General features: G+C 41.3%; 2 protein-coding genes across 2 annotated transcripts in view; one reads left to right on the top strand and one right to left on the bottom strand.

Moving 5' to 3' along the window:
* The window catches only part of LOC311106151 (neurobeachin-like), a gene marked incomplete at both ends in the record, with an annotated part of 290,049 nt that overhangs the window by 185,519 nt on the left and 89,260 nt on the right, over window positions 1-15,270 (top strand). The window contains one exon of the mRNA XM_084148480.1: window positions 1,539-1,675. Within this exon, the coding sequence (XP_084004606.1) occupies window positions 1,539-1,675 (137 nt within the window). The remainder of the gene's footprint in view (window positions 1-1,538; window positions 1,676-15,270) is intronic.
* On the bottom strand, window positions 2,550-4,905 carry LOC311106011 (putative nucleotidyltransferase MAB21L1). The gene has a single exon (XM_084148274.1). It carries the CDS (start codon window positions 4,473-4,475, stop codon window positions 3,396-3,398), a length of 1,080 nt encoding a protein of 359 aa, XP_084004400.1. The 5' UTR covers window positions 4,476-4,905; the 3' UTR covers window positions 2,550-3,395.

Raw genomic sequence — 15,270 nt, 5'->3', positions numbered from 1 at the left:
TGATAAATATGAGTATTGGAATGTTTTGATCACGTTTCGTTTCATGTTAAAAAAGCATTGCTTTCTATTCTTTGAGCGCAACGTTGTAATTATATTGTATAATGTTACATTATGTGTACATGTAGGCCTATATTGTAGGCTATACATTATATGTCAGTGTATGTTGTAGTATCTATTAATTCATATGTTGTGAGGCATATTAGGGACATATGTTCTCATAGGCCTACAATAAATACACCAATAACCTACAACTGAAACGTTATTAGAACCTGGATATTGCATGTTTACTACAGCTTGTAAAGCACATGTTAAACGGTGATAGTGTAATCAGATAAGATCGGTTTAATACAAGCAGAGAGTTTATTACAGGCAGCTATAGGACAGGCAGAGAGAAAGAGTAGGAAAGACGATTCCACTATTCCTGAACGCTCCGTGAGCACAATGAAAGAGCGCCCAGGGAATTGAAACCAAAATCCACTTGTAATCTCGCAACAGTATCAGGCATAATTGGCTGAGGAGCACAAGATTAAGATTGATGAGACATTAAAGTGGCTCTTTGGAGTTCATGCGATCGATAAATATCCCAATTTCAAGAGCTTTCATTTGAGCTCGGGACAAATCACTGGAGCTGAAGCGCCTCAGCGATACTGATCCAAATAGAACATGGAGGATGGAGAGAGATGGGGAAGAAGACGGGTGGAGACAGAAAGAGAGATTGCATGTGATCCCGTCAACTGACCAGGGGTCAAAAAGCCATCGTAAATAAATACTGAACGGATACTGTCAGCACAAATACAAACGCTTTTATTTTCCTTCAAAGAAAGTGTTTCAAAAATATTTAATTAGTTTAGGATGCTATGCAAATTGTCACAATCATTTGGGGTGGTTTTGTGTCCATCTTTTAGTGGCCCCAGTTGTCGTTATAGTAACCGAAATAATTGTTATGAAAAATATTAGTATTCAAATATGCATAATAATAGCCTATAGACTATAAGTGACCAGTCATCATTTTGGCAAGCGCTCCTCCATCTCTGGTTTAGTTCTGATAGGCCGTATGATACTGCTGGCCCTATTGCACCGCACGCGCCTTTAGTTAAAATTGTTATTACATATGTAAATTTGCTTCAAATTGTTTTGTAAGCCTAGAATGTATATAGGCCTATATGCTTGTTGAATAGGCCGAATGGCGATTTGGTTAAAAATAACCTATTTTATAGCCTCCAGAGTGCAACACATAATTGAGCCTTGTCCTGTATTTAACCTGAACGAGTAATTCGAGTTTGCATTCTTTTTTTTACTCTGAATGCAGACATGTTACCATGATCATTAAGAACCGTGCATGTGCCTAGATTAAGAAGAAATTGTAGAATTTGCATCCTAGACATTAAATCGCCTCAATATCTTTTCTGACTAAATTGAAGTAGACTCAAATTTGATAATAATTCACAATCAAACAAATCAGAATATTTGTTAGGAATTGTTAAAGACCATATATTGTTTGTCCTTATATCTGATGCACCGTGTATTATGCATTATAGGCCCAGTGGTCCTCAGCACCCCGGCCCAGCTCGTGGCCCCGGTAATACTGGCGCGAGGGACGCTCTCCATCACGACGACCGAGATCTATTTCGAAGTGGACGAGGATGACCCCTCCTTCAAACGGCTTGACTCCACGGTAAGTCTAGCCGCCACTTTCCCGTTCTGTTTGATATGCACAAGCTTTTGTTCACATTCAAGGTCACTTTACTGACTCATGTTCATGTTTAGGCTGGGCACGCATAGACCCCAGGTTCCTTTCTTTTGCAAGACACAAAATGTGATTTGGAGATTAAAATAATTATCCAGGTTCACCCATGTGCAAGAATTCAACCATTAGGAGATTGTGGAGCATTTTAGAATATTTTGTCTAATTGGGACGTTGTGCCATTTGCAGTCCCAGGATGTAGACGAGCCTTAAGCCTACCCAAGCCTCTGGAGATAACCTGACCTGTAGGCCTACAACATTTCACACATTTATTGATATTCTGATCCGCTCAAAACCTGTAAACCCATGTCATCAAACGAGAGCCTACGAGGTCTGTTCGATTTTAGACCAATATTATCATTGTTTATAAATATAGCGACTGTGTATGGACATGGGATAACTACTAGTACTATTAGGCTAATACTAACATTGTAACCTAGACATTTGCACAATTACGCGTTCAAAACACCTGATTTTGCGCAGTCTTCGTGTGGACTGTATATTAGAAATATGTCTAACCCCAAACGTACCTCTCAAACATTTGTTTTTCCCAACAGCCTTAAGCCTATAAAAAGCTTTTAATTAGACAGCCTATTATTATAACGTAGACAACTTGATAGATACAATATGGAGGGTAGGCTTATAGCCGGAACTAATAGAAAAATGACAAACTATATTTGCGTAATTTAAACACTAGGCTTATAAAATACCCATGTATGGTGCAGACAATAAATATGGCCTATATGTGATTCAAAAATATAAGTTATACATTTCATGAATCATGATTGGGACACATATTACATAGCTAGTTTTTATTAGGCTAACTCTTTAAATTAATTCAGAAACAGGAATAAAAATCAGATCACAAATGTTATAATCCAGTGTATTTCAAGTGCATTTTTTCTTTTCAATTAGACTGTATTTATATATATTTTCTTATTTTCAGGTTTTATCATGTAAGCAAGGTACAAACAAAAATGATTGAGTATACTTTAAATAAGAATTCAAGTATGTTTATGGAATGTTTTTTTTTTTTTAAATGTAACAAATAGTACCATCAACATGTAAACTTTCAAAATTTGAAAATGTCCACTGACAACAGATACAGCAGACTATTACTGAAATGAATGTACTAAATGAATGTATTTTCTACCAGATAAAAAAAAATGTTCAGGCGTTTTACCTTAAAAGGTGTAATTGAACTCCTAAGTTTACATGTCACAGAACAACATTCACAATTTCAGACCACTGGAATCACAACCTATGAATGTATTTACAGTAGAAATATTTTGTGAAGGCTTGTATGGGGGCTTTATTTTAAAGCATTTAAGCAAATAAACGATTTAGACAACTGTGGGCATGGAGAGAAATAACGAAAGATTAACACTGAATTGTAACCTAACCTTGAATGTGGATTGATGGTACAATTTGCTCCTAAATTAGGACATCACAGAATAGAATTAAGAGAAGGGTCATATTTGACTAAATGTCATAAAAATCATCTCAGAGTAAACGTCTTCATCATCAGAGGATAGTCACATTTTACAAGACCGTGAATAAAACAGAGGTGCAGTGATAATTTCTGTCCATAGTTCTTTGATACATCACCAGGCCTCTCACTGACCCTCCTTCACTATAACACGCATTTACCTCAGAGTTTCTCCAAGCTTTTGGGGTTGGTCAGAATCTCTCTCGCCAGTCGCCAGGTCTGTTTGGCTGCATTTTCTAGAGCAGAATGAGGTTTCCCCTGGAACAGATCTAGATTAGGCAGGAAGTAATGGGGACACCTCCTGCACTGCAAACACGAAATAAGCTGCAATAGAATCCCGTTCAAACGGTCCCCGAGGTTGTTCTCGTCCCAGTCAGACTCCCGTGGATGTTTTTCACACTCATAAGAAACCAGAGTCTTCATGTGGTAGTTGTTGAGGGGCGTCCCAGGCAGCTCAAGGTGCCGGTCCCGTAACGTCTTGAGGACCGACAGACATTTCTTCCTGCAGCCTCCCAGGAGTAGGCGGTTCTCAGCCTCGCCGAACTGCAGGACCCAGGCGTCGCTCTCTGCCGAACTTTGTTTTCCGTTCAACGAGTAGCATTCTTTAGAGAGAAGGTTGAATCCCTCGGCCTTTACCTCGGCTACCCTGTTGGGCCCCGGCCAGGGGATGTGCGGAAGGGGCCAGTGTGCTGCGCTGCGGGGCCAGATCCCGGTGCATTTGAAAGCCGGGGTGATCTGAACTATGTATCTGTCTCTGATGCGTAACTTCACCTCGCTGGTGTCAGACACCATTTTGACAACATCTCTATAGCTGCATTTATCCACGGCCTGCGCCACTAGGGTCTGAAATCTGGAGCGGATCTTGCGCGCAGAGAGGTAGCCGGAGGCGGTGATGAATTCTACCCAGAGAGACATGCTCCTCTTGCGGCCGTCGCTCAGCTTGAGCACAGCGCAGCCCGGCAGAGACCCGTCATCCACGAAGTTAAATACCCCCATCTGGTTGAGGTAGAGCACCACCTCGAACTCCGTGGGGGAGATGACCTCTAGCCCCTCGAAGCGGTTGTCCATCTCGTTGAGAGAGCTGATGAAGCGGGGCTCCTGCACCTCCACCTCCTTCAAGACGTCCGACACCACCTTGCACACCTCCCGGATGGTCTTGGAGATGGCCGCCTTCCGTGATTGGCATTTCTCCTGGTAGTATTTGTTGAGGTGGTACACAAGCTTGGCCTGGGCGGCTATCATGTTAGGGCAGAGATCCGGGTTGTAGACCGGAGTCTCGCAGTAAGCCGACGGATCCAACGCGGCTGTTTGTACGGGAGCCAATTTTAGAGAAGAAAGAACGCTATTAAAAAGAAGAAAGAATGTTCCAAAAGACCCAACCAAGCCTATTGCTTGTTGGGGCACATGCGTAATAATCTCACCGGTCTAAAGCATAAGCTTTTGCATTGAACTGCAGTTGGAAAAAGTATGTCCTTCGATTTGCGAATAATTATCAAAAGTCCATAATACACCCTCTCACGTCAGTAGTCAAAACAACCTCGTCTTTGTTTTTGTTATTTCTCTAATCACTGCTGTAGTTATGGATCCGCATGTGAAAGTGCGCGGTGCTGTCTGTGTGTGTGTGTGTGTGTGTGTGTGTGTGAGGGCGTCGTGGAGGTGGCTGAGTCTTTCTGTGTTTAACAGCCCGGACGCTCTTCGGGAAATTATAAAGGGAGGGATGTGAACGAGGGTGTCCAATCGCTGATTCGTCACCGCCTCCAGTTTATCGACAACAAATTAATCCCCGGGTTTTATATACAATTTAAACTAAAGGTAATAGTCTCGAGGATCGGAAGTCCACCTACGCATTGGCGAGAGAGAGCCATTTTCTGCTTTCTTTCAGGCTGTCTTTTTGAAATTTTAACGGATTTTCTTCAACTGCTCATTTTAGACTGCTTGGTTGTATGCTACAGTAGGTAGGCTATAATATATGCCAGGGTTTTGCTTATTTATTTGTTTTGAATAAAACATGTATTTTATGTTGTATTTTTCTCGTGTTTATTATTCTTGTTTACTCTTATTTTTGTTTTGTTTTATTCTTGTAGATTAGTGTGTCTGTATTGTCCACGGCCTCAGGACTGTACCTGATCTAATATTAGACAAGACGACAAGAATGACAGGTTTGATGACGGTTGTTGCGTGGGGTTATGTCTTTTTTTATTTTTTTTGCTTTGACTGACGATTCGCACTGCTAAATCTATTCTACCGGGATATTTCAAAGATGAATTTGGAATGCGGTGTCCTTAGAAAAAAAATAATACTGCATGTTCAAATAGCTTATAGAAGATGGATTTACATCTTTAGCATATCAGTAGGCTAGGCTACTGTATAATTATTAGGCCTGTGAAATCACACGCATGGTTATTTTGACAATAAAGCATGTATGCCTGGAACATCCTGGTAGTGAAAAAATATTGGACCAGTCAATTTTCTGTGTTTTCTTATATAGGCTAATGATAACGTGAAGGCCCAAAGCCCTTTAGAAGTTAATTGTTTTTTCTTACAGTTGTATAGGCTATACAACGCAAGAAAATACCTTTTCAGGCGTACGTTTAAATTAAGACGTTTTTGAATATGAATGTTCATATCTTTCGTTATTCCAATGTATGAAATAGGCCCTCATTAATTGAAGGATGAACTTGTCAAATTAAGTAGGACACTCATCTTTTCATTGAAGAAAAATTAAGATGGGATCGATATTTCCATTAGCTATATCACTGTTTTGTAAGACTGTAATCTATACATGTGTAGGCTTTTTAATATATTTGACATATTCAACATTGGTAAATGCTTTATTGCAAGCATCTTGTTAGTTTGTTGAAAAACGTGATTCCGAATATTATATAGTCCACAATATTGTATAACCGTGTCTTGTCATTATTAACAGGTTGTGAACATAAGGTTTTTATAAGCAGGCCATTACTATTAATACTAGACAAATTATTGATGTTGTACAGTGTAGACATACCCGGTGAGTGTTGTATGAGAGCAGTGTTTACAATTATCACGAATATGATGATAGAACAAATTAAACAAAAATTAAACAATTGCAAAAAAAAAAAAATGTTATTATTTTTGTGATGATTATTTTAGCCTAATTATATATATATATATATATATATAGATCATTGAGTTCAGTAGACGTAGTATTTTGTTCTGAAGTAAATGAGGCCTACGTAGGCAACACAACATAGGCTAGGCCTACAATATTAATATTACTGCTACAAAAATCATCCTTAACTATTCCAATCGTATTACTAATATAAAACAGTTTATTATGTTATCAAGACCTCAATGGAAGCAAGACACATTTATGCACAACACCAGTAGACTAGATATTTTTATGCAGACGAAGTTGCTGCACATTTCTGCACACCAAATCACTGAACAATCTCTGTAGTTATTACCGAACCATCTCCCTATCTCTGAACCATCTCTAGCTTTATAAGTAGTTATCATCGTGGCTTCCTGTCTCAGAGGGTTCAGTTTGAGCTTTGAAGAAGACTTCAAATGGCAGAGTTACAGAGAGCAGGTACACTTTGCTGCACAGAACCACAAATTATCAGGATAGACTGCACCTTGTCAGTTCCCAGTGTAGTTTCTGTGTGTGTGTGTGTGATGGATAGGTGTCTCCCACTATCATGCCAGCCAGCCTGGAGGTCTCTGTCAGCAGCATCAGCCCAATCATAATTAATAATGTCCCACTGTTACCAGGCAGACATTACAGATATGACAACACATGGGGTGCTGGGATAGACCTTGTCAGGAAAACACATCATTACTCTAGGCGCATCTAAAGGTCTACAATGAAAATATTAATTCCAATTAAGTGTGAAATATAGTTTATTAGTCAACAGAAATCGTTTGGGGTAAGATATTGACAAAACTAGGTACTAGCTACCACTTCCTAGCTTAGATTTTTGGTCACTTTCATGGAGTGTTTTGTGAATGTAGGACATTCTATACTGGTTCCATGTGGAGAGAGATAGGAGGAAAACCTGCATCTCTCTCTCTCTCTCTCTCTCTCTCTCTCTCTCTCTCTCTCTCTCTCTCTCTCTCTCTCTCTCTCTCTCTGTCTCTGTCTCTGTCTCTGTCTCTGTCTCTGTCTCTGTCTCTGTCTCTGTCTCTCTCTCTGTCTCTGTAGATCAGCAGGTGTATTGGCCTTTATTAGATCCAGACTAGTCTATAGTCTACTTGTGTGTGTCAGTGTAGCCATGAGGCTGGTCATCCCTATGCGTGATAGAGAGGGGCTTTTCTTCAGGATTATCACCTCTTTAATCTAAAGCATGTGGCTGCTTAGATCTAACAACTTGGACTACTCTACACAGATCTACATGTAAATATGAATGCTTAGAGCTAACAACCTGAGGTGCGTTCAGTTCGGTTCAACGTTTGTTGCATTGCTTGACGGTTTGTACTGAATGACACGTTTCCCCAAAACGGTGCACACTGTTCTTCAACAGCCTTTGAGGTACGTTTGTGTGTGAATTAAACGTTGCACACTGTTCTGAACACACCCCTGGTCTACTCTACACAAATCTACACTGTATAGCAACCTGGTCTACTCTACTATAGATCTACACTAACAACCTGTTCTACTCTACTCAGATCTACACTATCCTGAATGCTCTATGTGTTAGATCCACAATAGCAGATATGGGTTAGCGCCTATCTCTGACCCAGCCTAATTTCAATAGAACCTATCTCTGACCCAGCCTAATTTCAATAGAACCTATTTCTGACCCAGCCTAATTTCAGTCCAGTCTCTGACCCTCCAATTTAATGCATGATTGTGTAAATCAATACAATGACTTCTACTTCCTACCATGTGACCCAGTCTCTCTGTGTAGAAGGCTTCTTTGTTTCCAGAGCCAGCCTCTACTGCACTTCTCCTTTTTCCCTCCATTCTTCATTTTTCTCTTTCTTGTAGTAAGACTGATCCTCCTGTCAGTGGTCTGGCATGGGGTCAACAGTTCTTGTCTAATAGCTGAAATGGCTTTGTGATGACACCATAGTTTATCACGCACACACACACGGCCTGAAAATGGACATTCGATTTTTCAGCTTGACAATTACAAGTCTAAGTTCACAATATAACATTATTTTTCGATGCCACAAATCCATCGCTGCAGACAGTGTAAACAGTTTTTATAAATGTACAATACTGTGGTGCATTATAGACACCATTAGTGTAAATGTTTAACACCAAACCCAGCGAAAACCATAATAATATTAATATTTATTAAGACAGACCAAACTTATCTAATACCATATTAACAATTCAAATGTCTCAATAGTAATAGCAGCATCTCATAATGTGGCCATTAAAGTAAGCTAATTGAGGATAATATTACTCAGTGTGTGTCTCTATTGATAATCCTGTTAGAACATGACAAATAAGGTCATCCATGTTATTCTGTCATCTATCTCTCTGTGCATTATAGAGGACTGGGGATGGAGGGCAGCCAAGGAGAGGTTCAGTCACCAAGTCAAATCCAGATTATACCTACAGTCTCTAATGGAGTGGCAGTGCAATAGGACTCCGATTTAAAAGGGTGGCATTTATGATATGTGTGATCAGCATTAGGCTTCACACTGGGAGAAATAATACACTTAACCCTGTCGGGATGGGGACTCACTGACATGTTCCCCCACAAAATTCATTCATCTCAAAATGACATTGTCATTGGGGTTTTTAATAATCTGAATATCATTATTCCAGACAATATGGTGTCTCTGTGGGGTAGCCCGTTAATTTCTGGGCCTTGTGCCTTCCACCCTCTGGATCCTCCCTCCACCTCGACCCCCTCTGGATCTCCGACCCCCCCCCCCCCCCTTTCTTCATCTGTTATACCCCCTCCTTGTGTCAACAGCTTCTCTATGTTAGCCTCCTCCCTCCCCGGCTCTTTCTCAATTCATATTTCCTTGATTCCTCACATCCTCTGACCTCGCATCCTTCTCAAAACACATTGGAGAAAAAGGTCAGAGGGGAGGGACCTTGGACCTTCTCCTCCAATACGATTGAGGAGGAGGCAAGGACAAAGGATTCTAGATATTGCAGAGACGGATTGAGATAGAGCCCTCCTGTCAGCAGTCTCTCTGTGAGTAGTGAGGAGCCAGGAGTGGACAACACAACCAGAGGCTCTGAAGGACCTTGTAGTGATCAGCTAGGGCCCAGGCTAGCTGCTATAGACTACAGGCCATCAGGCTACAGCCCGTTGTGGTTACACAAAACACATCAGAGAGAAAATACATAATAACAGAACTTTGGTGTGTATTTCCTTGACAGAGGAGAGAAAGAGCGAGAGGGAGAGAGAGGGTGGGGGGGAGAACAGGGGAAATTAATGAATTATCTCTGCTTCTGTTGCCCCACCCCTCCTCTGCTCCACCACCCACCTTCCTCCTCTCCTCCACCACCCGCCTTCCTCCTCTCCTCAATATGGAATGCTTGTCAGCCTTTCTGATGAATGACATGCATGTACAGTGGGGGAAAAAAGTATTTAGTCAGCCACCAATTGTGCAAGTTCTCCCACTTAAAAAGATGAGAGAGGCCTGTAATTTTCATCATAGGTACACGTCAACTATGACAGACAAATTTAGAAAAAAAAATCCAGAAAATCACATTGTAGGATTTTTTATGAATTTATTTGCAAATTATGGTGGAAAATAAGTATTTGGTCACCTACAAACAAGCAAGATTTCTGGCTCTCACAGACCTGTAACTTCTTCTTTAAGAGGCTCCTCTGTCCTCCACTCGTTACCTGTATTAATGGCACCTGTTTGAACTTGTTATCAGTATAAAAGACACCTGTCCACAACCTCAAACAGTCACACTCCAAACTCCACTATGGCCAAGACCAAAGAGCTGTCAAAGGACACCAGAAACAAAATTGTAGACCTGCACCAGGCTGGGAAGACTGAATCTGCAATAGGTAAGCAGCTTGGTTTGAAGAAATCAACTGTGGGAGCAATTATTAGGAAATGGAAGACATACAAGACCACTGATAATCTCCCTCGATCTGGGGCTCCACGCAAGATCTCCCCCCGTGGGGTCAAAATGATCACAAGAACGGTGAGCAAAAATCCCAGAACCACACGGGGGGACCTAGTGAATGACCTGCAGAGAGCTGGGACCAAAGTAACAATGCCTACCATCAGTAACACACTACGCCGCCAGGGACTCAAATCCTGCAGTGCCAGACGTGTCCCCCTGCTTAAGCCAGTACATGTCCAGGCCCGTCTGAAGTTTGCTAGAGTGCATTTGGATGATCCAGAAGAGGATTGGGAGAATGTCATATGGTCAGATGAAACCAAAATAGAACTTTTTGGTAAAAACTCAACTCGTCGTGTTTGGAGGACAAAGAATGCTGAGTTGCATCCAAAGAACACCATACCTACTGTGAAGCATGGGGGTGGAAACATCATGCTTTGGGGCTGTTTTTCTGCAAAGGGACCAGGACGACTGATCCGTGTAAAGGAAAGAATGAATGGGGCCATGTATCGTGAGATTTTGAGTGAAAACCTCCTTCCATCAGCAAGGGCATTGAAGATGAAACGTGGCTGGGTCTTTCAGCATGACAATGATCCCAAACACACCGCCCGGGCAATGAAGGAGTGGCTTCGTTATAAGCATTTCAAGGTCCTGGAGTGGCCTAGCCAGTCTCCAGATCTCAACCCCATAGAAAATCTTTGGAGGGAGTTGAAAGTCCGTGTTGCCCAGCGACAGCCCCAAAACATCACTGCTCTAGAGGAGATCTGCATGGAGGAATGGGCCAAAATACCAGCAACAGTGTGTGAAAACCTTGTGAAGACTTACATAAAACGTTTGACCTCTGTCATTGCCAACAAAGGGTATATAACAAAGTATTGAGAAACTTTTGTTATTGACCAAATACTTATTTTCCACCATAATTTGCAAATAAATTCATAAAAAATCCTACAATGTGATTTTCTGGATTTTTTCCCCTCAATTTGTCTGTCATAGTTGACGTGTACCTATGATGAAAATTACAGGCCTCTCTCATCTTTTTAAGTTGGAGAACTTGCACAATTGGTGGCTGACTAAATACTTTTTTTCCCCCACTGTATTTGCATCAATGTAGCATTAATATAATTCAACATAATTTAGTTTTATTTGCCAACACGGCTTCACATAATAACACAGAAAATGAGAGGTATTATCAGAGGTCTGCCATTAAAAAAAGACACTGTGAGCGATCCCACATTTTTCTGTTTTAGTATGTGCCCATAGCATTACTGTGTAGAAATGCTTAGGTTATGGTTGCATCTCAAACGGCACCCTATTCCCTATATAGTGCACTACTTTTGACCACGGTCCAATGGTATTTGCTATATATGCACTACATAGGGAATAGGGTGCCATTTGTGATGCAGACTATGGCTTCCCCTGTCTGTATTATCACACAGATAAACTCTGTATCTGCTCTACATGACAGTGTTAAGGTATTAGTAAGAGACGGGAGCAGTGTCCTGCTATATTATAATTCTGTAATCTGTTTCTATCTCTGCTGTTGTGAAGCTGTTAGAGTAGCACTATTGTAAAGGCTTGTGATTTGTTGTTAGAGCAGCAGTATTGTACAGGCTTGGGGTTTGTTGTTAGAGCAGCAGTATTGTACAGGCTTGGGGTTTGTTGTTAGAGCAGCAGTATTGTAAAGGCTTGTGGTTTTTTGTGACTAGTTTATAGTGCAATATCCAGGCTGTTTTGCCAGGGAGAGGAAAGGTGCCCCCTCATGTTTGTTTTTGTAATATATACAGTACCAGTCAAACGTTTGGACACACCTACTCATTCCAGTGTTTTTCTTTATTTTTACTCTTTTCTACATTGTATAATAATAGTGAAGACATCAAAACTATGAAATAACACATATGGATTCATGTAGTAATCAATAAAGTGTTAAACAAATGAAAATATATTTTATATTTGAGATTCTTCAAAGTAGCCACCCTTTGCCTTGATGACAGCTTTGCACACTCTTGGCATTCTCTCAACCAGCTTCATGAGGTAGTCACCTGGAATGCATTTCAATTAACAGGTGTGCCTTGTTAAAAGTTAATTTGTGGAATTTATTTCCTTCTTAATGCATTTGAGCCAATCAGTTTGTAGGGTTGGTATACAGAAGATAGCCCTATTTGGTAAAAGACCAAGTCCATATTATGGCAAGAACAGCTCAAATAAGCAAAGAGAAATGACAGTCTATCATTACTTTAAGACATGAAGGTCAGTCAATCCGGAAAATTTCAAGAACTTTGAAAGTTTCTTCAATTGCAGTCGCAAAAACCATCAAGCGCTATGATGAAACTGGCTCTCATGAGGACCGCCACAGGAAAGGAAGACCCAGAGTTACCTCTGCTGCAGAGGATAAGTTCATTAGAGTTACCAGCCTCAGAAATTGCAGCCCAAATAAATGCTTCACAGAGTTCAAGTAACAGACACATCTCAACATCAACTGTTCAGAGGAGACCGTGTGAATCAGGCCTTCATGGCTGAATTGCTGCAAAGAAACCACTACTAAAGGACACCAATAATAAGAAGAGACTTGCTTGGGCCAAGAAACACGAGCAATGGACATTAGACCGGTGGAAAAATGTCCTTTGGTCTGATGAGTCCAAATTTGAGATTTTTGGTTCCAACCGCCGTGTCTTTATGAGACGCAGAGTAGGTGAACGGATGATCTCCGCATGTGTAGTTCCCACCGTGACGCATGGAGGAAGAGGTGTGATGGTGTGGGGGTGCTTTGCTGGTGACACTGTCTGTGATTAATTTAGAATTCAAGGCACACTTAACCAGCATGGCTACCACAGCATTTTGCAGTGATACGCCATCCCATCTGGTTTGCGCTTAGTGGAACTATCATTTTTTTTTCAACAGCACAATTACCCAACACACCTCCAGGCTGTGTAAGGGCTATTTGACCAAGGAGAGTGATGGAGTGCTGCATCAGATGACCTGACCTCCACAATCACCCGACCTCAACCCAATTGAGATGGTTTGTGATGAGTTGGACCGCAGAGTGAAGGAAAAGCAGCCAACAAGTGCTCAGCATATGTGGGAACTCCTTCAAGACTGTTGGAAAAGTATTCCTCATGAAGCTGGTTGAGAGAATGCCAAGAGTGTGCAAAGCTGTCATCAAGGCAAAGGGTGGCTACTTTCAAGAATCTAAAATATAAAATATATATATTGATTTATTTAACACTTTATTGGTTACTACATGATTCCATATGTGTTATTTCATAGTTTTGATGTCTTCACTATTATTCTACAATGTAGAAAATAGTAAAAATAAAGAAAAACCCTGGAATGAGTAGGTGTGTCCAAACTGTTGATTGGTACTGTATATATACACTGAGTGTTCAAAACATTAGGCGCACTTTCCTAATATTGAGTTGCACCCCTTTTGCCCTCAGAACAGCCTCAATTCGTCAGGGCATGAACTCTACAAGGTGTCGAAAGCGTTCCACAGGGATGCTGGCCCATGTTGACTCCAATGCTTCCTACAGTTGTGTCAAGTTGGCTGGATGTCCTTTTGGTGGTCAACCATTCTTGATACACACAGGAAACTGTGCAGCATGAAAAATCCAGCATCGTTGCAGTTCTTGACACACTCAAACCGGTGCGCCTGGCACCTACTACCATACCCCGTTCAAAGGCATGTTGTTACTTGCCCATTCACCCTCTGAATGGCACACATACACAATCCATGTCTCAATTGTATCAAGGCTTAAAAATCCTTATTTAACCTGCGTCCTCCCCTTCATCTACACTGATTGAAGTGGATTTAACAAGAGACGTCAATAAGGGATCATGGCTTTCACCTGGTCAGTCTATGTCATGGAAAGAGCAGGTGTTCTTAATGTTTTTTACACTCAGTGTATAGCGTATACATATAAGAACAGACATGAGGAGGCACCTTCCCTCTCCGAATATAGAGCGGAAGGCAACAAAGCAACAGAGGCAGAGTGATTAATCTTCATGTGTAGGAGACGTCTCCTCTCCTGTCTAAAGGTGGACACTGTAATCATTGGCCCACTGACCCTGTGTTACCCTGTGATACTCCACCAGAGCATCTTTACTGCAGCGCAGGAGCCCATTATGAATCTCACATTAATTGCACCGCCCTAGTAGAAGAGCACACAGCAGAGCAGCAGAAAAGAAAGACAAAGAGAGGGATAAAAGAGGATTGTGTTGTAATGAAATGCTGGTGGCTGGGTCCATGATGACATTAGGCCATGTTACCCAAATAAGGCCTGAAGTGTTCGTATTTGCCAGTGGTGGAGATGTGAAAAGCTGGGTGCCAACTGTCAGGGCCCAGCTAATGATGACAAATGTCTCTCTATGCAGATTGTAGCGACACTGGGAGAGGGATAGAGGAGGTTGGGGGAGCGAGAGAGAAGAGGGGAAGGGAGAGGGGGAGGGGCGAGGGAGAGGAGAAGAGAGGGAGGGATGGAGAGAAAAGAGGGAGAGAGAGAGAGAGGAGCTGAGAGAGGGCCATAGAACAGAAAGCTTGTGTGTTCATACTTGTGTCCTAACTTAAAAATATACCTCCCTAACTGATGATGTGCCTGTTAGAACATGGTTAAGGCCTACCATAATATGTAGCAGTCCCTCCAGGATTCTGTGATCGCAACAGTTTTAGCAAATCAAAAATTCCCTGCATATTATGTGTTGGGCTTGCAAATTTGACCAATCACTCCACTATTTCAGCATAAAACAGTCAAATCACCGCAATATTATCGCATAAAACTGACCCATCACCGCAGTACAAAAAGACAGCTTGCATCTTCAACCAATCACAGCATATTTACCCCATAATATGGTTCAATCAAGACACAGGTCAACAAACATTTTCCCTCGTCAGTGTATTTTCGCGACAAATTTGAAAAAAACATTACATATTGCCATGCAAAATGTCAGAATTGCCGCAAAGAAATATGTAGAGATAGTAGGTTTAAGGCCTACCATAATATGGAGAGAGAGAGA

This window comes from Coregonus lavaretus (assembly GCF_964263955.1).
Source record: "Coregonus lavaretus genome assembly, chromosome: 30".
NCBI lineage: Eukaryota > Metazoa > Chordata > Actinopteri > Salmoniformes > Salmonidae > Coregonus > Coregonus lavaretus.
This window is presented reverse-complemented; position numbering and strand designations above follow the sequence as displayed.